The sequence below is a fragment of the Podarcis pityusensis genome, assembly GCF_964106645.2.
Source record: "Podarcis pityusensis genome assembly, chromosome: 1".
Lineage (NCBI taxonomy): Eukaryota > Metazoa > Chordata > Lepidosauria > Squamata > Lacertidae > Podarcis > Podarcis pityusensis.
Genome location: NC_138028.1, coordinates 10025140 through 10045890, shown reverse-complemented (window position 1 = coordinate 10045890; position 20751 = coordinate 10025140). Strand labels below are relative to the sequence as shown.

General features: G+C 46.0%; 1 protein-coding gene across 1 annotated transcript in view; it reads right to left on the bottom strand.

The window, feature by feature from the left end:
• RHOJ (ras homolog family member J) overlaps positions 1-20751 on the bottom strand; it is a 61756-nt gene that overhangs the window by 9508 nt on the left and 31497 nt on the right. The window contains exon 2 of the mRNA XM_080993004.1: positions 1583-1641. Coding sequence (XP_080849130.1) covers positions 1583-1641 — 59 coding nt within the window. The remainder of the gene's footprint in view (positions 1-1582; positions 1642-20751) is intronic.

Here is a 20751-nt window from a genome sequence, read left to right as displayed (position 1 = left end):
CCGATTTACCGAAGCCGCCTCGGTTTCTGATTTGATCCTGGAATACGCCATTTTTCCTTATTTTCATCAGAGGGGATGTCTCTATTTTCATCTGAAAAAAGTTGGAAGATAAGGAATAGGATGTCCTTATTCGCATTGGAGGGACGCGGGTGGCACTGTGGGTTAAACCACAGAGCCTACGACTTGCCGATCAGATGGTCGGTGGTTCGAATCCCCGTGACGGGGTGAGCTCCTGCTGCTCGGTCCCTGCTCTTGCCAACCTAGCAGTTTGAAAGCACGTCAAAGTGCAAGTAGATAAATAGGTACTGCTCTGGTGGGAAGGTAAACGGTGTTTCCATGCACTGCTCTGGTTCTCCAGAAGCAGCTTAGTCATGCTGGCCCCATGACCTAGAAGCTGTACGCCGGCTCCCTCAGCCAATAAAGCGAGATGAGCGCCGCAACCCCAGAGTCGGCCACGACTGTACCTAATGGTCAGGGGTCCATTTACCTTTTTATTTTCATTGGAGAAATGTTGGGGGAGGGGGTGGGTTATGACCCTGTTTTCATGGTAAGCTGCTGGCAGTATTGCATAATCATTTCCAGAGGTGTGGCCATGCTTAGTTTTTTTGCAGCAAAACCAAGATAGGCTTCTGTACTGTGCAATCCTATGCCCGTTTGCTGAGAAGTAATTCAGCAAGGCTTATTCTCAGATATGTAAGAGTAAGGGGCAGAGGCCCTAGCTCAGTGTTAGGGCATTTGCTTGGCATGTAGAAGGTCCCAGGTTCAAACCCTGGCGTCTGCAAGAAGGGCTGGAAAATGCCCTCCTGCCTGAAACTCTGGACAGCTGCTGCCAGTCAGTGTAGACAATATTCAGCCAGAGGGATCAATATTCTGACTCAGCACTAGGCAGCCTCCTACGTGCATATAGAGTTTCAACTTCAATGCGACATAAGTTACAGGCATCTGATGAAGCAGACTCTAGTCCATGAAACCTCACGCTAGGGTTGCCATACGTCCCAGACATACCAGGAATACTGCAGTCGGCAGCAGTGCGGAAATCGGCATCATGAAAATCCGGACAAATGGCAATCCATATCAGCAGTGTCGTTTTTGCCATCTTTCCTCAAAAATTTTGCTCAACAACTTTGCGCCCCTACCAAAAAAGCTAAATAACTCTGCCCCAAAAAAATCTAAACAACTTTTGTGCCCGGATTATCACTTTTTAAAATATGGCAGCCCTACCTTATGCTGTAATAAATTTGTTAGTTTTTCTTTTTCTCATATCATTTTAATTTCTTAAATGAATATCACATGCACAATGCAAACTCTAAATTAGTTAGAACATCATATAATGCAACATAATCCTATGATGTCTTTTATCATCAAATGTATGTTATAATAAATTGGTTAGTCTTCAAAGTGCTGCAAGGCTTTTTGTACCATGTGTCTGCGTGTATGAAGTGACTCTTGTGCAAATCACCAAAAATGAAAAGCTTACATTTTTGCCTGCCTTAAGGAACAAAGAAGAACCACAAAATATTCTTTGTGAGAAGAACAGCGGCATCGAAGATAGACTTAACGTGCAGAAATGACAGTAGATTACCTGTCCTGCAGTGTCATAAAGTCCAAGCAAATGCTGTCTGCCTCCGACTGTCACAGTCACTATAAAAAAAAGAGAAAACAGAAATATATTACTGGAACCTGGTTGGATCAGAATAAGGGCCCATGAAAAATTTGGGCTTTTTTTCAGTTTGGAGCAGAGGTTCCCAAACTTATTTGGTCTACCGCCACCTTTTCAGGGGGGAAAAATTACTCAGTGCCCCCCGGAAATCCTGCCAGCTCAGTCCAATCCACTCGAGGGTCGGGGTCGGTGCCACAGTCCCCCTGCCATTGGTGAAATAGGCAGGCAAGCTGAGACCCAGTTCCCAGGCCTGGGTTCACCCAAAAGGGTTCACCCAAGCCCAGGAAAACCCATCACCTCCAGCATGACTGCCAGATCCAGGGGAGGCGTTGTATGAATGGTTGTTTTTAAAATTCTTCTTTCTTTATGCTTCCACCGCCCCCTTACTTTTATTCAACGCCCTCCCCCAATTGCACCCGAGGCTACTACTGCCCCACTGGATCGTCCCAGCGCCCCCCAGGGGGTGGTAGTGCCCACTTTGGGAAACACTGGTTTAGAGAAAAGGTTGGCATAAGAGCTTGACGTAGAGTAACATTAGACCTATCCCTGCCCATTAGGTAAAGGTAAAGAGACCCCTGACCTTTAGGTACAGTCGTGGCCAACTCTGGGGTTGCGGCGCTCATCTCGCTTTATTGGCCGAGGGAGCTGGCGTACAGCTTCCGGGTATGTGGCCAGCATGACTAAGCCGCTTCTGGAGAACCAGAGCAGCGCACAGAAATGCCGTTTACCTTCCCGCCGGAGCGGTGCCTATTTATCTACTTGCACTTTGACGTGCTTTCAAACTGCTAGGTTGGCAGGAGCTGGGACCGAGCAACGGGAGCTCACCCCGTCGCAAGGATTTGAACCACCGACCTTCTGATCGGCAAGTCCTAGGCTCTGTGGTTTAACCCACAGCGCAGGACCCTAAATTTTGACACTGGAAGAGACAAGAGAGGGAGACAGGATAAGAAGGGAAGATGACGGATGGATGAAAGGAAGAGTAGCTGCATGGATTCAGGCTTAAATTTGGTTGGGATCCTCGCATGACAATGGACTCGTGTGATGTTTTGAAGGTGGAAGAAAAGCACCCACCAAACCAAATTAGACACCTGTTGCACTTAGCTCATCTTTTGTTATTCTAGCTCCAGTGCGGAGATGAACTTCACAGGCTGGTGCTTTCGGGGTAGCAAGAGATCTAAGGAAGCCATGCAGGGTCAGGAAGAGACCCCCGGCTGGTGGGTACTCATCTCTAAGACCCCAGATCTAGGTTGCAACTCTACTCTACTGAGGGTGTGTTTGGGTTATGTCTGGGTTTGATACATTCGGCATCCGTTTCCCCCTTCATCTTCTTTCTTTCCAGTGGAAGATAGTTTGCAATGTCTTGGTCCTTGCGTCAGAATCCACCATCTCAGTGAGAACAATGGGAGTTCGTTTTGGACAAAGCATGGCTATTCTTTTATGTGTTTATGTCTCCCAACACTCATCTATTGAAAATCTTGTTTAGTTTGTGTTATGCCCTTCCTCCCAGGAGTCCTGGGAAGTATAAACAGTCTTCTGAGCAGCCTCCCATTCAGGTGGTGGCCAAGAGCAAGCCTGCTCTGATCCAGAGATAAATAATTGCTCTTGCTTTACGTTACATGATTCATCTGGCTGAATCAACATCCCGCCCCCCCACAAAGGGGCTCCAAGTAGTCCAGTGCATCATGGGAAGAGGGTGGGCTGAGAGGAAAGCAAAGATGATTATTTCCTCTATCAGGAACGGTTGCTGCGTTTGGGATGTTTTAGTTTAGAGACAAGGTGAGTTAGAAGCAACACGGTAGTAGTGGCAGACCCCTGACATTCACCCCATTTGTTGGGTGCTGGTGCCCAGTCTGCGCATTATGCACTGCTAAATGCCACCCCAATCTCTGAGCAGTGAGAGACATAATAATAATAATAATAATAATAATAATAATAATAATAATTTAGTGTTTATACCCCGCCCATCTGGCTGAGTTTCCCCAGCCACTCTGGGCGGCTTCCAATCAAGTGTTAAAAACAATACAGCATTAAATATTAAAAACGTCCCTAAACAGGGCTGCCTTCAGATGTCTTTTAAAGAGAAGATAGCTGCTTATTTCCTTCACATCTGAAGGGAGGGCATTCCACAGGGCGGGTGCCACTACCGAGAAGGCCCTCTGTCTGGTTTCATGAGTTCCAGGTGCTTACCAAGAGTTTGGTTTCCATGGAATGAAGGTCAGGGGAGATGGTGGATATATGGATTTATTTCCACATATTTACAACCTGAGCCTAAGATGGAGGGGCTCACAGCAAGAAAGTATTTGAGGGGGCCGGCCCCCCACAAAGTTGATGGGCATTCCCATTCAAATGGTGTGTGTGCACTGCGTCATGTGATCGATTGTGCGAGGCGGGGCTTACCTCGGCCCCCACAATATTTTATTCAAGTTGGTGCCTGTCGGGATGCTGTCAGAGGCTCCCGGCTGGTTGCCCAGGAAAGTATAAAGACAAAGAAAAGTTTCTTACCGTCCTTTTTTATTTCAGTCTTTACACAGAGAGGCTATAGAACCCAGCCTTTTCGATAATGTCGTTGTGCGAGTGAATCTCTCCCACTTTCTCATTCATCAATCTCATCGTCTCTCCTACAGGTGCTGTTGCATGCCCTCTGTTTTTGAGCTCTTTGCTCTCCTACTTTCAAGGCTTGCTGGGTTCTTGGGGGGGGGGTCTGAAATGCTTTCTAAAGACACTGTATCTGTCAGCTGTCGCCTCCCCGTGCTTCCTCCTCCTCCTCTCCCACAGCCTCTGAGCTGTGACCTCCCTTAAACCCCTGTTGTAAATCTAAACTGTCTTCCTCTTCCTCCTCCTGGGAAGGGTCAAGCTGGGAAGGCAGACTCCACCATTCCTCTTCTGCCCAGTCCGTGCCATCACCCCTGGCACAAAGCAAGCATGCCTCTGTCTCTGCTTCCAGCTCAGCTTTCACACAACAACCCCCTATCTCGCTATTTTCCTTCTGCCCACCCAACTTCTTTGGTTATGCTAATCGTGGTGCTTGTTTATGGAGAAAGCTAGAGAGTCCCAGAAAGACATCTACTTCTGCTTCATTGACTATGCAAAAGCCTTTGACTGTGTCGACCACAGCAAACTATGGCAAGTTCTTAAAGAAATGGGAGTGCCTGATCACCTCATCTGTCTCCTGAGAAATCTCTATGTGGGACAAGAAGCTACAGTTAGAACTGGATATGGAACAACTGATTGGTTTAAAATTGGGAAAGGAGTACGACAAGGCTGTATATTGTCTCCCTGCTTATTTAACTTATATGCAGAATTCACCATGCAAAAGGCTGGGCTGGATGAATCCCAAGCCGGAATTAAGATTGCCGGAAGAAATATCAACAACCTCAGATATGCAGATGACACAACCTTGATGGCAGAAAGTGAGGAGGAATTAAAGAACCTTTTAATGATGGTGAAAGAGGAGAGCGCAAAATATGTTCTGAAGCTCAACATCAAAAAAACGAAGATTATGGCCACTGGTCCCATCACCTCCTGGCAAATAGAAGGGGAAGAAATGGAGGCAGTGAGAAATTTTACTTTCTTGGGCTCCATGATCACTGCAGATGGTGACAGCAGTCACGAAATTAGAAGACGCCTGCTTCTTGGGAGAAAAGCAATGACAAACCTAGACAGCATCTTAAAAAGCAGAGATATCACCTTGCCAACAAAGGTCCGTATAGTAAAAGCTATTGTTTTCCCAGTAGTGATGTAAGGAAGTGAGAGCTGGACCATAAAGAAGGCTGATCGCCGAAGAATTGATGCTTTTGAATTCTGGTGCTGGAGGAGACTCTTGAGAGTCCCATGGACTGCAAGAAGATCAAACCTTCTGAAGGAAATCAGCCCTGGAAGGACAGATTGTGAAGCTGAGGCTCCAATACTTTGGCCACCTCATGAGAAGAGAAGACTCCCTGTAAAAGACCCTGATGTTGGGAAAGATTGAGGGCACAAGGAGAAGGGGACGACAGAGGACAAGATGGTGGGACAGTGTTCTCGAAGCTACCAGCATGAGTTTGACCAAACTGCAAGAGGCAGTGGTAGACAGGAGTGCTTGGTGTGCTCTGGTCCATGGGGTCAAGAAGAGTCGGACACGACTAAACAACAACAATCCTGGTACTTAACTAGCCAGCCACAATCCATTGCCTAGACAAAGGGACTGGTTGGGCAAGCTTGCTCTCCTATCTTCTAACCTGCCCTTCCCCCACCAATACAGGAACCCAAGAATCAGAGAGGGCTCAAAGCATCATGAAGAGTGATCCTTCTCCCAACAAAACATGGTGCCCATCATAAAGTCAGGGGTTCTGCAGGCAAACGGATAAAATGCACCGAGAACTTTGAACCGTTGCACCATAACGAGGTCCGAATTCTGCGCCGCATCCATCTCACTGTGTCAATAACAGCCGGAGGAAGGCAGGCAGATTGACAGCTCAGCAGGTTTCCTGTCTAATGAAGCTATCTGGAAGTTTGCCTGGAAGTCGGTGGAGAACTAGTCCACTCTCCTTCCATGCAAAAATAATAACTGTGATGGATTAGGCTTGATCTCTCTGTTCATCTACCTGTGGCATGAGCTACCAGGTGCGGATTTCTTTGTGCCTGACTAATCTCATTTATCATTTAACACCACTCCTCCCCTCCCAGGTGTAATTTATTATTAAAAGTCCATTTCATTTGTTTCCTGAGGGCCCCCACTGTAGAATGATATGGTATTGCTGGATCCCACCCATGAAGTATTGGAGGCTCTTGGTGAGACGCGAAAGCATCTGGCAAGGCAACATAACAGAGCAGCTGGAAGGACGGATTGATCATTTTCATATCTGCCACTACCTCTGGCCTGTCAGGAAATCCAGTTGCTATCGACAGCTCCGCGGCTATTTATTAAGTCAAGGGCCAACGCAAGCAGGTCCTGATAAAGATGCACAAAAGTCCCCGGCAGACAGTTAATGAACAGCCTTTTCCCTCGGGGGACGATTCTTCCAAACCCTTATCTGCCAGAGGTTGACAAGCTGGTAATAGGAATTCAATGTACAACAAATCTGTCCTTTAAGCAGCGAGGGGAGGCGAAGTCAGGAAGATAAATAGAACAAGAGCGCTCTGACAACCTCTCTTGTACAAGGTGGGAGCTGAATATGGCCTGGTGAAAACACAGAGGACGGCGCTGATTGACAGGGTTAGATTTATATTCCCATATCTTTGCAGAATGCCGCCTAAGCTGCGTTTCAAAGAGCCGCTTCATCACTCTGGCAAGCTGTTGCTTACATGGGCCTCTCTGAAGTGGGAAGCGTTTATTATTTCAATCCCTCGATTTCTGCAGCGTGCGCCTTGGCTTCCGCAACCCCTGACAGCCCAGGAAAGGAGAGTGTTTCCTTTCTGCTTGTGCGTGAGGATGGAAGAAAGTCAAGACGAGTGTTTGCAGACCTCTCCCTGCTTCCAAACCGACCTAGCAGGAAGGGGACGAGGGATGAAAATTCCCAGTTGAAACAAAATTCCCCTTCCTGACTGTGTTAGAACATGTACTTCGCATGCAGAAAGTCGTAGGTTCTATTCCTGGCAGCTCCAGTTAAAAAGACCTGCATCAGGACTGCTGGGAAAGTACCCAAAGAGGACCCATTACTTGGAAAGCTCATGTAAAAAAAAAAAAGGATCTATTTATTTATTTCATAAAATTGACACACCAATTGACTGTGAACAAAAAACATAGAATCATAAAATTGGAAGGACCCTGAGAACAGGGACATTCTATTCTGTATCAGGAAGCTTCTCCTGCGTTGGATCTCTCTGCACAAATACAGTGGTGCCCCGCAAGACGAATGCCTCGCAAGACGGAAAACCCGCTAGACGAAAGGGTTTTCCGTTTTGGAGGTGCTTCGCAAAACAAATTTCCTATGTGCTTGCTTCGCAAGACGAAAATGTCTTGCGAGTTCCTGCGGGGTTTTTTTCCTCCCCCCCTTTTTCCCAAGCCGCTAAACCGCTTATCAGCTGATCAGCTAAGCCGCTTATCAGCTGATCGTTAAGCCGCTTATCAGCTGATCGTTAAGCCGCTTAACAGCTGATCGCTAAGCCGCTTATCAGCTGATCCGCTAAGCCCGCTAAGCCGCTAATACTGTAGCCCTAATCCGCTAAACCGCTAATGGGCTTGCTTCGCAAGACGAAAAAACCCGCAAGACGAAGAGACTCGCGGAACGGATTCTTTTCGTCTTGCGAGGCACCACTGTAGACCTCATATACACATCTACACCTTGAGCCAATTGCAACCTCTCAGCTGAACCCACCTCACAGGGTTGTTGTAAAGAAAAAATGCAAGGGTAGGGACCGTGTACAACACCTTCCACAGATAAATGGAATGAAACAATATTTTAGCTGTAAGCTGTCTTGTGTCCCTGCCAGGGACAAATGTGGGTAATAATAATAATAATAATCAGTGCTTTTTTTTTCCCCTTAAAAAATGTTTAAGGGTACTGTCATTATGACAAGAAAACCACCATTTTATAGTTCAAATCGGGAAAAATAAATACAGTAAATGGACAAAAGTACAAAGATTCACAAAATGTTTAATGGTATGCATACCCCTGCGTTCCCCCAGAAAAAAAAGCACTGATAATAAGAATAATAATTAACAATGGAAACTTTGAGAATTATCAGGAACATACCAGAGAGGAAATCCTAATGAACTCAGTGTGACTTAGTTCCGTGTAAAAATGCTTTGCATTGCCGTGTAAGCTGCAAAGTCTTTACCCAGTTACCTGGGAGTAAGCTCCATGGAATACAGTGGGACTTACTTTTTGAGTAGACAGTGTAAGGCTTCATTGGCATAAACATGCCATGTGTTTCTTAAGAAATGGCTGGCTGCTGAAGCATTGCAATTAAAGAATTAAAAGTGGATTGATGACCTTTCCCCTTCAAAATCATAGGAAGTTGCCTGCCAGCTTCACCATTTCCTTCATCTGGCACAACAATTTTATTTTCAGTATCAACAGGACTCCAGTTTTGCACCTACACGCCTTCACAGCACTTTTAATTGCTCTCTCAGACGTGGAGGGGAGGAAAAAGAAACCGGGATATTCTGTGATCAAATCAGAAACTCGGGTGGCTTCTGTGATTCTGGGACTGTTCCTGGAAAATAGGGACACTTGCAGCGTAAAATACATAATAATAAAATTTTTTTATTTATACCCCGCCCTTCACGGTTCAAAAACCGGACTCAGGGTGGCTAACAACAAATTTAAAACACTTTAAAACACTTAATTATAAAAGCAGCATAAAATACAGTATAAAAACATGAATAACAATAACATTCAAAAATCAATTAGATAATCCCCAGGGCTAGCTGGCTGAATTGATCCTACTTGGGCCAGCGAGGAGGCCAGGGGAGAATTAGCTGTGGGGTCTCAGAGCGGGTGATCTTCATAAAAGGGGAGCGGGAGGGAAGAGAAGGGAAATAAAAGATCAGGCTGAATTCAAATTAAAGGCCAGGCGGAATAGCTCTGTCTTACAGGCCCGACGGAAGGAGGTTAAATCCTGAAGGACCCTGGTCTCATGGGACAGAGCATTCCACCAGGTCGGAGCCATTACTGAAAAGGCCCTGGCCCTGGTGGAGGATAGTCTGACTTCTTTAGGGCCCGGGACCTCTAAACTATGGTTATTCATGGACCTTAAGGTCCTCTGTGGGGCATACCAGGAGAGGCAGATTCGTAGATAAGAGGGCTCTAAGCCACAAAGGGCTTTAAAGGTCAAGACCAACACCTTGAACCTGACCCTATACTCCACCAGTGCAACTGGTATACCACTGGGTGAATATGCTCCCATGGCAGGGACCCCATATGCACAGAGGTAATCCAACCCTCTTAGGGCCGTCTTAAGCATATCTGGCGCTGTGGTGCAAAGCTCCCTCTGCCATGTTTCTCAGAGTTGTCGACCTTTTTTTAGGGAGGGCGGTGCTGCCAGTGGGGCTGGAGGAGGTGGGCAGTGGCTGGAAGGCGGCTCCTCCAGCTGGGAAGAGGCAGAGGCTGGACGTGGTGGCTCCTGGCTTAGCCACGATGGCCATGGCAGATGGACGCTCTGGGCATGGCGCTGCTTCGGCGCGGCATGTCAGAGGCGGGTGAGGGCGGCAAGCTGATGCAGGGAGGCGCGGCATCCAGCCTCCGCCTCTTCCCTGGTGCCCTCCAGAACGTGGCGTCTTGGTGCCCTGCACCACTAGCCTCTATGGGTAAGACGTCCCTGAACCCTCTAACCCCATAATGGGCAGATGGCAGCAACAGGGTAAGTCGAGTACATGATGACAGAGGCAGGACCACTGAGGTCAGACTGCTGGCATAGGTCTGTGGCCACACAGCCCTCAGGAGGGCAAAATAGCTGCCACAGCGATACCCTCCTATAGGTCTTTCCTGTTTTCTTTATAACCTTTCACCACTGCTGAATTTTAGTGAGCCACTCGCCGATTGCATTAATTCTCCCTGCCAAAGTTTCATTCTACGTTTCTGATGCATTTAGTTATTGCTTCACATTTCCCATATTGCGTTCATTTATTTTTCTTAGCCCTGCAAGTCGCCCGGGGGGATATGCATCGATGGGCCGCCCCTGAAAACGAGCAATAAAAATAAATTGGTGTCCAAGGCCTGATGTCCTTGCCATCTGGCAATGAGGTCATTGTCTTGGAGCTAAGACTCCAGGCCTCTCTTAAAAGGTCCTAATGCAGCAGCTGAGTCCATGTTGGAGTCCCTAGTACCTTTTTCAAATGAGCCAGTTTTCTTTCCTTCCCCAAATTCGTCGCAAATCACGGCGCGGGCCGTTTGCCCATCTCTAATTTCAGCTCCCTCGAACGGGAGAGTGGAATGGCAATGAGCAACTTAATTTCTTGGCTTGCTTTGTAAGTAGGATTGCCAAACTATTCCTTACTTTTAAGTAGCATCAATCATGCTAAAGCTTTCTCTGTTATTTTGGAGCAGGACAGCTCCACCGAGCCTAATAGGTGCCCTTCTTTCCAGACATTTCTCCAGGGCGTCCTTGACTTTTGAATGCTTCTTTCGCACCAAACACTTTCATGCTTTGCCTTCACATAAAGGAAGCTGGACTAGCATTTGGAGAAGGAGAGGCTGTGTAGAACAGCTTACCCTCAGCCTGGTGCCCCGCAATACTTTGCGCGACAGTTCCCACCAGTCCCGGCCAGCATGCTCAATGGTCAGGGATGGTAGGAGAAGCTTCCTGGTGTCCCTGTTTTCATCGGAGAAATGTTGGAGAGGACTCCTGCCAACCTAGCAGTTCGAAAGCACAAAGTGCAAGTAGATAAATAGGTACCGCTCCGGCGGGAAGGTAAACGGCGTTTCTGTGTGCTGCTCTGGTTCGCCAGAAGTGGCTTAGTCATGCTGGCCACATGACCTGGAAGCTGTGTACTGGCTCCCTCGGCCAATAAAGCGAGATGAGCGCTGCAACCCCAGAGTCGGTCACGACTGGACCTAATGGTCAGGGGCCCTATGCATGTAGGAATTTAGAACACGACATGATCAGGGTTCTGAATTGAGTGGGCGCCTTCAGTGTAGACCCAGCTCAAACCTCCCCAAATTTATTTCCCCTTGTACCTGGGCACTGAAAAGGTACCTAATGGTATCGCTAATGCAGAGTCACCAATAGATTAAATTGAGAAATGAATACACAGAAAGGTAAGGTGATGTCAGGCTGCGGGGACTCATCTTCCTCCACCATGGCAGTAAATAAGAAAATCAAACAAAATGAACGTCTTACCAGTTAGATTCTTTAATAATCACAGTGAGAGACAAAAGAACATGTCTCCCTAGGAAATGGCGGTGCTCCCAGCAAAGGCTTACACCCCCCCCGTCCCTATTAATCTTCGCCACTCCTACGTCTTGTAATCTGAGCTTGCACCCTCTGCGCTTTCTGTTCTGAGACTTTCTGAGCTCTTCTTGACTTTGGGGAGGGTGGTGGAGGAATGCTGTTCAACGACTGTGAATCTGTGAATCTCTCTTCCAGTGTTTCTTCTCCTAGCTGTTCCCCATCCAGTATTTCCCAGCTTCTGCCTTCTGAACTATGCCCCTCTGCAAACCACTCTTCCAAATCTATACTGTTGTCCTGCTTCTGCGAAGATTCAGGAGCAGGGGGAGGCTCCCACCATTCCTCCTCAGTGCAGCGCTCCTCAGCATAGTCCCTGACAGGTGAGGAGAGTTGTGGCTTTGTGTTAGAGCAGGCACGTCCAACAGGTAGATTGTGATCCACCGGTAAATCACTGGACATCTGTGGTAGATCACTGGTAGATCACTGGCTCCCCCCAAAAAAGAAGCTCAACAACTTTGATCTGAACTCTGCTCCATGAGCAGATCACAGTCTCTTGGGAGTTGGCCATCCTGCTTTGCACAAAGAAAGTTACAGGTTCAATTGCTGGCACTTTTGCTTTGTATTGGGCTGGGAAAAGCTCTTGCCTAAAACCCTGCAGAAATGCTGCCGGTCAGTGTTGACATTACTGAGCTGGAAGGACCAGTGGTCTGATTTGTAGGGATGGAAAGATATGTCAGTTTTGGTTTCTAATTTTTCCGATCTTCAGTTCAGTTCTCCACACTAGTTCACAGGTTTTTTTGGGTTTTTTTAAGTCCTCATGAAAATTAATCAGCATTTCTGCGTGAATTTCTCTTAACATACATATTTTAATATGCAGTTTTGCCTAATGGAGTGAAATTTTAATCTTACTTTCATAAAACACTTTAGTTGATGCATTTTTTTGCATACATTACATGACTGGAGCAATGCAAAATTCAGAGAAGTATGAATTTTGAAAGATAGCTGAGTTTCGGTTCTCATTTTGCTTTCGAAAGGGCAAATTACATATTTTTGCCTTTAAATGTGAGCTGAATCAATTCCCCACCCCACTGAAAGGCAGGTTTCTACATGTCTATGCAGACTATCTACCAGTTAGATCTTGTTTAACTTTAAATTTATTAACACCTTACACTGCTCTTCATCGTTTTAGCATATCATTTCTACATGGTTTTTACTTGTATATTCAATATTGAATGTAATGCATTATATTGTGTTTTATGTATTCTGTTTTCTTCCTACCTTTTCTGCTGGTCATTGACTGAAATAAATATACTATTACCAATTAGAGTTTCATGTAGATTAATCATTAACTTTTAAAAGAATAAACATGTATTTCAAATTAACTTGGATGAATGTCACCTAAAGATTACCCAAAATAATAATAAATAGCAATACAGCCAAACCAATTAGAGCAAAAAATAAACAAGTTGCGCCCTTGCTGCTTAGCCCTGCCGATTAAAAATTGCCGCTGCTCATTAACCTGGTGTCTGTCAATTAGGCTGGTTAAAGTTTGCAGCCATTGCACAATGTGAAAGATGGGAAGACGGCATTTTTAATTATGCCTCCTCCGAAACCCAGGGCCATTTCAGATGAGGTTCCATGACCCCTGCTAAGCTCCTCATTTCACAGTTCAGATTTGTCCGCATCAACGTTAGTGCTCCTTGCCACCCATGTCTCTATTAGACGCGAGGATTCAAAATGGCCTTGACAGAGCACAGAGCTTGCGTCGGGAACAGGGAAGTGAGTTTCGACAATGACAAATGCAATGCACAGCATGTATGGAAGGAAATGTGCAGTATGGGAGAGGAGGGGAACACAACCACACAACCATCTTGGATAGATCGGGTGGATGAAGCATCAGATAAAAGGCTATTTAGTTTGGAGAAAAGGTATGCAATGTTAGGAGTTCTGCTTACACTCGAGTAGGACCATGGCAGAGACACATGCCCAACCGGCATGTTCTCTCCCTCCTGGTCAATCGTTTGGGAGCTTCAAAAGCTCTCTTCAGCCCGAACATCACAGCGACTGATGCCAACTGACACTGGCACACTTAGGGATCCACAGAGTTTGCGCCTCATGCATGACAGACCTCAGCAACTCAGCATTTTGGCTAATCTACTTTATTTACATATAAACACACACGGAGCACTGCAACATGGCTCCCTCTGTCTCTAGCATCAGACAGCAAAGAGAAAAAGAACAAAGGACAATAGTCCCACTTCACGGAACACAGTAACACAAACATCCTGTCTCCGTCACATCCCACTCTGTGGAGTCAAAACATATACCATCATGTGAAAGACAAAAATCCCATGACTGCAATCATGGAGCAGGAATTCTAACAGACAAATCATAGAGGTATATAGAATTATGCATGGCCTAGAGGAGGCATCTTCCAACCACAAGTAGCCTGAGATCTACCATCCAATATCAAAAACTGGCAGTGATCTACCACACTCTCCCATTGTCATTCTTAAACATATTATATTTGGCTGAGCTTATGATAAAAATAATAACAAATGACAGTCACTTCCATAAAACCTGAAAAGTTCATCATAAATTGTTATGTACTAAGCTTGGATCCTAGAACAATAGGCAGGTAGGATCCTAGAATGCAACAACTGATTGGCCTGCAAGAGAAGACCAATCAGGGTCCAGGAGGGAAGCAGAATCAGCCAATCAGACGGGACTCGTTGTGTAAATAATGTATATAAAAGCCTGAGGTTTTGGGGGAAATTGAATCACTGTTTTACAAGCTGCAATAAAGAGCATGAAATCACTGCAGGACTCCGAGTATATTTCATAAATCAATATATTTTTAAAGATACATACTTTGTATACTTGTAATAATGTAAGAATATTGAGGACAGGGTCCTACGTAATCAGAACATGATGCACGGATTGTTCACAAAAGCTCATGCCATAATAAATGTATTAAGTCTTTCAAGTACCCCAAAACTCTTGCTGTTTTTCAAATGAGTCAGGGGCACATGTCAACCACAGCGGTTTCCCCCCATAGTTCAAAACAGAAATTGGGTAAACGGAACTGCAGAGTTCCTTAACCCTTCCTTAACGTTAAAAACCATGCGTGTAGATACATCCCAAGCCTTATGAGGAATGGCTGAGGGAGTTGCAGAGCACATCATACTGAAGACCTCTGAAAGAGGAAGGAGGAATCATCTGGTAGGGGTAACATGAGTGCCCACCACCCAAATACATCCCCTGAGTCCATGAGCTGGGTGCAAAAGAGGGATATGCAAAGCAACGGTGCCTCTGCTTTGTTAAGAGACCAGTTTGAAGGATCTGAGCCTCAGTGAACCCCTCCTTTCCCCATTTTTCATCCAGGCTTTTATATGGCAGAAATACTGCGATGAGAAATAGTGAATGAAATCAATAACAGTAAAGTATTTCCTGTAAATATACCCTCATGCTCAGGTTAAAAGAAAGGGTTGGCCTTTGGATTTTAATATCCGGTCATTGTGAGCTTTGGGGATTTAAATCAATGGCTGGAGATGGTTGTTCCTGCCTGATGTTACAAACGCATCTTTGCTCATTCTCTGTTCCATGTTGAAAATGTGGGCCAAATACCGGCCTCCCTTCTCAATGTACACGATGAATATTTGTTTTGTACTTGATACTCTGTTGTTTGAAATAAGAATTGTGGCAAATGCATCATCATCATCATTATCTGCTCTGCATGGAGAATTCCTGACTTTGGGAAATTATGGACAACTGCAAGATCACAGAAGAAAGCAGGAAGTTTAATACAATTATGAACTGGTTGCAGCACATATTCTTTTCATAGCATGATCAGAATAGATGATGATAGTGATGATGATAATTATTACTTCTAGCCTGCCCATCTGACTGGGTGGCCCCAGCTACTCTGGGCAGCCCTGCCATGTGGATAGGAACCAGGAGGAGGGGGAATTTCAGTGGTTCTACTCTGAGTAAAACTTAACCGAACACCATCCCATATATTCCTGCTTGGCAGGGGCTTGGACTCGATGGCCCTTGTGGTCTCTTCCAACTCTAGGATTCTATGATTCTATTCTTTACATGTGAATTGGATCAAACTCCCCCTCCATCTTTATGCCCAAGTAAGTGGGGTTAACGTTCCTGCCATGGCCCATTTGGGGTGCCTTGCTCTCTCCCAATTTTGAGCTGAGATCTTGCCCTGAAAACACGCTCTTTCTGGATCCAAGATCTTGCACGGGTCACGTGAGTCGTGATCGTGTATTCGCACCGTATTTTCCCATCTCTAAAAGCTCAGTGCAGCAGGTGTTTGGAAATCCCTGTTTCTGCAGCCCTGTGCTACACCTCTGGGGCTGTGGGCTTGACAGGCCTGGGATAGATGGACAGGCAGATAATTCAGTCTAGCTTTTCATGTTCAGATCTGTATGGGGTGATCTGTCTGCCTGCCTTCCCGCTGCTAGCAAAGGTCCAGGTGGCTTTGTTAGCAGGGAAACCTGCTGAGCCTTAGGTCTGTCCACCTGTCTCCAGTCCTATTGATAGAGCCTTAAAGTGAGATGGATCGGTCCCCGTTAAGAAGCAGTAGTTGCGGCTGCATGTATTCCAGTTGCATATTCTTGGCCAAGAAGAGCAAAACAAATAAAACAAAATTAGAATGCATCAGCACAGCTTCCAATAGCCATTAGGGCCTGGGTGGAGAAGAAGTGGTTCTGCAGAGTTAAGAACAAAAGCATAGCCTACTGGATCATAGAATCATAGAGTTGGAAGGAAACCCGAGGGTCATCTAGTCCAGCCCCCTGCAATGCAGGAATTTCAAGTAAAGCATCCATGACAGATGGCCGTCCAACCTCTGCATAAAAACCTCCAGTGAAGGAGAGGCCAGCACTGCTTGTGGGAGTCTGTTCCACTGCTGAACACCTCTTACTGTCAGAACGTTCTTCCTAATGTTTACTTGAAATCTCCTTTCTTGTAACTTGAGACCATTGATTCAGGTCCTGCCCTCCAGAGCAAGAGAAAACAAACTCATTCCCTCTTCCATGTGACAGCCCTTGAGATATTTGAAGATGGTGAGAAGAATCGATGCTTTTGAATTATGGTGCTGGAGGAGACTCTTGAGAGCCCCATGGACTGCAAGAAGATCAAACCTATCCATTCTGAAGGAAATCATCCCTGAGTGCTCACTGGAAGGACAGATCCTGAAGCTGAGGCTCCAATACTTTGGCCACCTCATGAGAAAAGAAGACTCCATGGAAAAGACCCTGATGTTGGGAAAGATGGAGGGCACAAGGAGAAGGGGACGACAGAGGATGAGATGGTTGGACAGTGTTCTCGAAGCTACGAACATGAGTTTGACCAAACTGTGGGAGGCAGTGGAAGACAGGAGTGCCTGGCGTGCTCTGGTCCATGGGGTCACGAAGAGTCAGACACGACTAAACGACTAAACAACAACATCATATCTCCTCTCAGTCTCTTCTTTTCCAGGCTAAACGTATCCTTCAAGCGCTCCTCATAAGGCTTGGTTTCCAGACCCTTGATCATCTCGGTCACCCTCCTCTGCACACTTTGCAGCTTGTCCACATCCTTCTTAAATTGTGGTGCCCAGAATTGGACACAGTATTCCAGGTGTGTTCTGACCACTGAAGAATACAGGAGGACTATGACTTCCCTTGATCTAATTCTGCTAATACAGCCTAGAATAACATTGGCGTTTCGGGCTGCTGAGATCTGTCCCCATGGCCCATCTAGTCCAATGTCCTCTTCTCACAGTGGTCAGCTAGATGCGTATTGGAAACCAGGGAGCAAAATACGAGCACAAGAACATTCCTGCCTCCTGTGGAGCATAGCCATGATGACTAGTAGCCATTGATTCTGACTTCTGATGCTTTCCTTCCCCACATGAAGCTGAGCCTTTCTGTAGCTTCTGCAGTTTCACTAGGTGGTGCCAACTTGCTTTTGAGTGTATCTTTGCCCCAATGAGGTCTAGAAACTTTGAAAGAAATTTAAATTGGCCCTCTGAATTTTGTACTATGGATATAGGATTTATAGGGCTGTAGGTGCCAGTGTGGCTATGTACTACCACCAGACCCATAGGGCATAGCAAGTGGGGAGAGTGCTATTGGACTCATGTCCTGGTTGTGGGCTTCCCATGGATTCTGGGCAAGATGGACCTTGGGCAATACAGTGAGAAAATAGATACTTATTAAACACACATGAAATGGCTGGTTGGCTGGCTGGAATTATGAACTTATTTAGCTGGTCAGTGCTGTGTAAGCTTACTCAGAAGTAAGTTCCACTGTGTTCACTTCCTAGTCAATGTGTTTAGGATAGTGGCCTTATTTTGTGCAGTGCCATCCTTGTCGAATAGAGCCAGTGTGACTTGGTGGTTAGAACATCAGACAAGGACCTGGGACAGCATGGTTGAAATCCCCACTTGGCCATGAAATTCAGTTGGGTCCAGGGGTGCCAACTTGAATAAAATATTGGGAGGGGGGTCAGGTAAGCCCTGCCTCGCATAATCGATCACATGACGTAGCAGATGCACACCATTTGAATGGCAATGCCCATCAACTGGTGGTGGGGGGACAGCTCCTTCAAAAATTTTATGGGTGGGGTGGGGTGAAGGGACCTCAGTCCCTAGGAGTTGGCTCCTATGCTTGGGCCAGCCAATGCCTCTTGCCTAACCTGCCTCACAGGAAGCTCCTTGGAGGAAAAGGTGAGATAGAAATGCAAACAAACAAACAGACAAATTTTTTATCTTTCATACACAGTTATAGTGGATTTGGGACAAAGGCTGTGGGTAGCCCCTATTTCCATTAGGGAGAATGAAAACTTGGAAAGCAAGTAAGGAATTGTCATCTGCCTGGGCTGGCCAAAATAATAGCCGAGATTCCACTGTACTGTGACCCCAAGGACCACAATACTTCCGCAGCTTCAAGAAACACGCCATAAATCTATATTGTCATGTGCTCAGGGGTTTTGCGGTTGTGATGAAGTCTCTGGCAGCAATTGGCTCACATTTCCTAGAACACATGCAGGTTTCTTGACATGCTCTGGGGTAGAGTTGCCTTGGTGTGCCAAGAATAACTCATTAATTCAATGCACAGACTTATTTGTCCTGGAGGATTAGAGCAGGATTTATTTCCCAATAACTGGATAAGTGAAGCACTTGAGGGAGCGCTCTTTCACGTTTGACGGCAGAGTGGTGAATTTTAAGGTGTGGTGAAGCTGAAGGAGAGTCCATAGCCATGTCCAAGGGGAGTCCGAAAATGCAGTGGCTGTGCTGATCCAACAAACACACACAATCACCACCAGTAAATAGCACAGCTTTACCCAAGCTGCTGCTCTCCCGCTGTTCCAGTTTACAATGCCCATCAGCCCTAACCAGCTCATTGCAACAAATATAATGTCTATATCATAGAATTGTAGAATTGTAGAGTTGGAAGGGACCCTGAGGGTCTTCTAGTCCAACCTCTGGAAGGCAGGAATCTCAACTAAAGAATCCCTGGCAGATGACCATCCAACCTCTGTTTAAAAAACCATCACTTGGGAAGACAGGCGAACTCATGCCAGTGTACTGGAAGAAGCAAAGATCACCAGCGTCAAAGCAATGATTCTTCAACATCAACTTCGTTGGACTGGCCATGTTGTGTGGATGCCTGATTGTCATCTTCCAAAGCAACTACTCTATTTCTAACTTAAAAATGGAAAGTGTAGTGCTGGTGGTCAACAAAAGAGATTTAAAGACTCTCTCAAGGGAAATCTAAAAAAAATGTAGTATAAACACCAACAACTGGGAAACACTGGCCTGCGAGTGCTCCAGTTGGAGAACAGCCTTTACCAAAGGTGTCATGGGCTTTGAAGACACTCGAACTCAGGACACAAGGGAGAAAGGTGCTAAGACAAAGACACGCTTGCAAATCCTCACCGTGATCAACTTCCGCCCAGAAACCAGGCGGAAGGACGTGTGGATCCGGAACTGGCCTCTGCAGTCACTTATGGACTCACTGTTAAGACCATGTTCATGGAAGACAATCTTACTCAGTTACGAGTGATCACCAGAAAGCTCTTCCTCAAATTTAGTGGGAATCTGCTTTCTTGAATCCATTGATTTGTGTCCTACCCTCTGAAGCAGCAGAAAACAAGCTTGCTCCCTCTTCCATGTGACAGCCCTAGAGATAGTTGAAGATGGCTATCATATCTTCTCTTGGTCTCCTCTTCTCCAGGCTCAACATACCCAACTCTGTCAACCGTTCCTCATAAGAGGACACCTTCCTCTTTTAGCAGCCACCAGACACAATGGCTGTATGCTGCCTCCAGGATCAGATACAACGTGGTGGAGTCTTATGGGAGTGGGCTATTGCCTTCATGTTTTGCTTGTTGGCTTCCTAGGGACATCTGGTTGGCCTCTGTGAAAGACACCATGCTGGACTAGATATGGCCTTTGGTCTGATTCTACAGGGCTATTTGCTATTTGCATACTATTAGGGGTGGGGATATGGTCAATCAGAATAGCTAGTGAGTAGAAAGATAACTGGTTTGCCGTCGCTTGATTCACTACAAAGTAGCTCCACACATTCACAAGTGACCTTTTAAACAAATGACCTCTAAGAGGCATTATTAATGGGAACCTGCTATTGTTCTGTTTTCCACATGCTCCAATCCTTAATCATAATGAAATAGGGTTATGACAGTGTGGTGGAAAATATTAATTTATCCTCTCCTCCCATCCCCTCCTTCCACAGCCTTGCCTATCTGTCTCCACAGTCTGTTTCCTTTGTTATCTCTAATGGCAAGAGGAGAACAAGCACACCTCGCTTCTAAGTATACTCTGTAATGGTGGTCAAAGGGCAGAATTGAATGTATCTGTTTATTCAGAACTCTGGCAAAGCCAGAAGCTTCTGCAATGGTCTAAAACAGGAATGGAGAACCTTTAGGCCACTTTCTGAGGCGGGGCACAAGCCAATGAACGGTCAGGGCCAGAGGTGATTGTGAGCAGAGTAATTAATATGATGACAAACAAGATGATCAAGGGTCTGGAAACCATGCGTCATGAGAAATGACCGAGGGAGTTGGATACATTTAGCCTGGAGAAGAGGAGACTGAGAAGTGATACGACAGGCATCTTCAAATATCTCTAGGGCTGCCACATGGAAGATGGAGTAAGCTTGTTTTCTGCTGCTACAGAGGGTAGGACCCAAATCGATGGATTCAAATTACAAGAAAGGAGATTCCCACTAAGCATTAGGAAGAGATTTCTGGTGGCAAGAGCC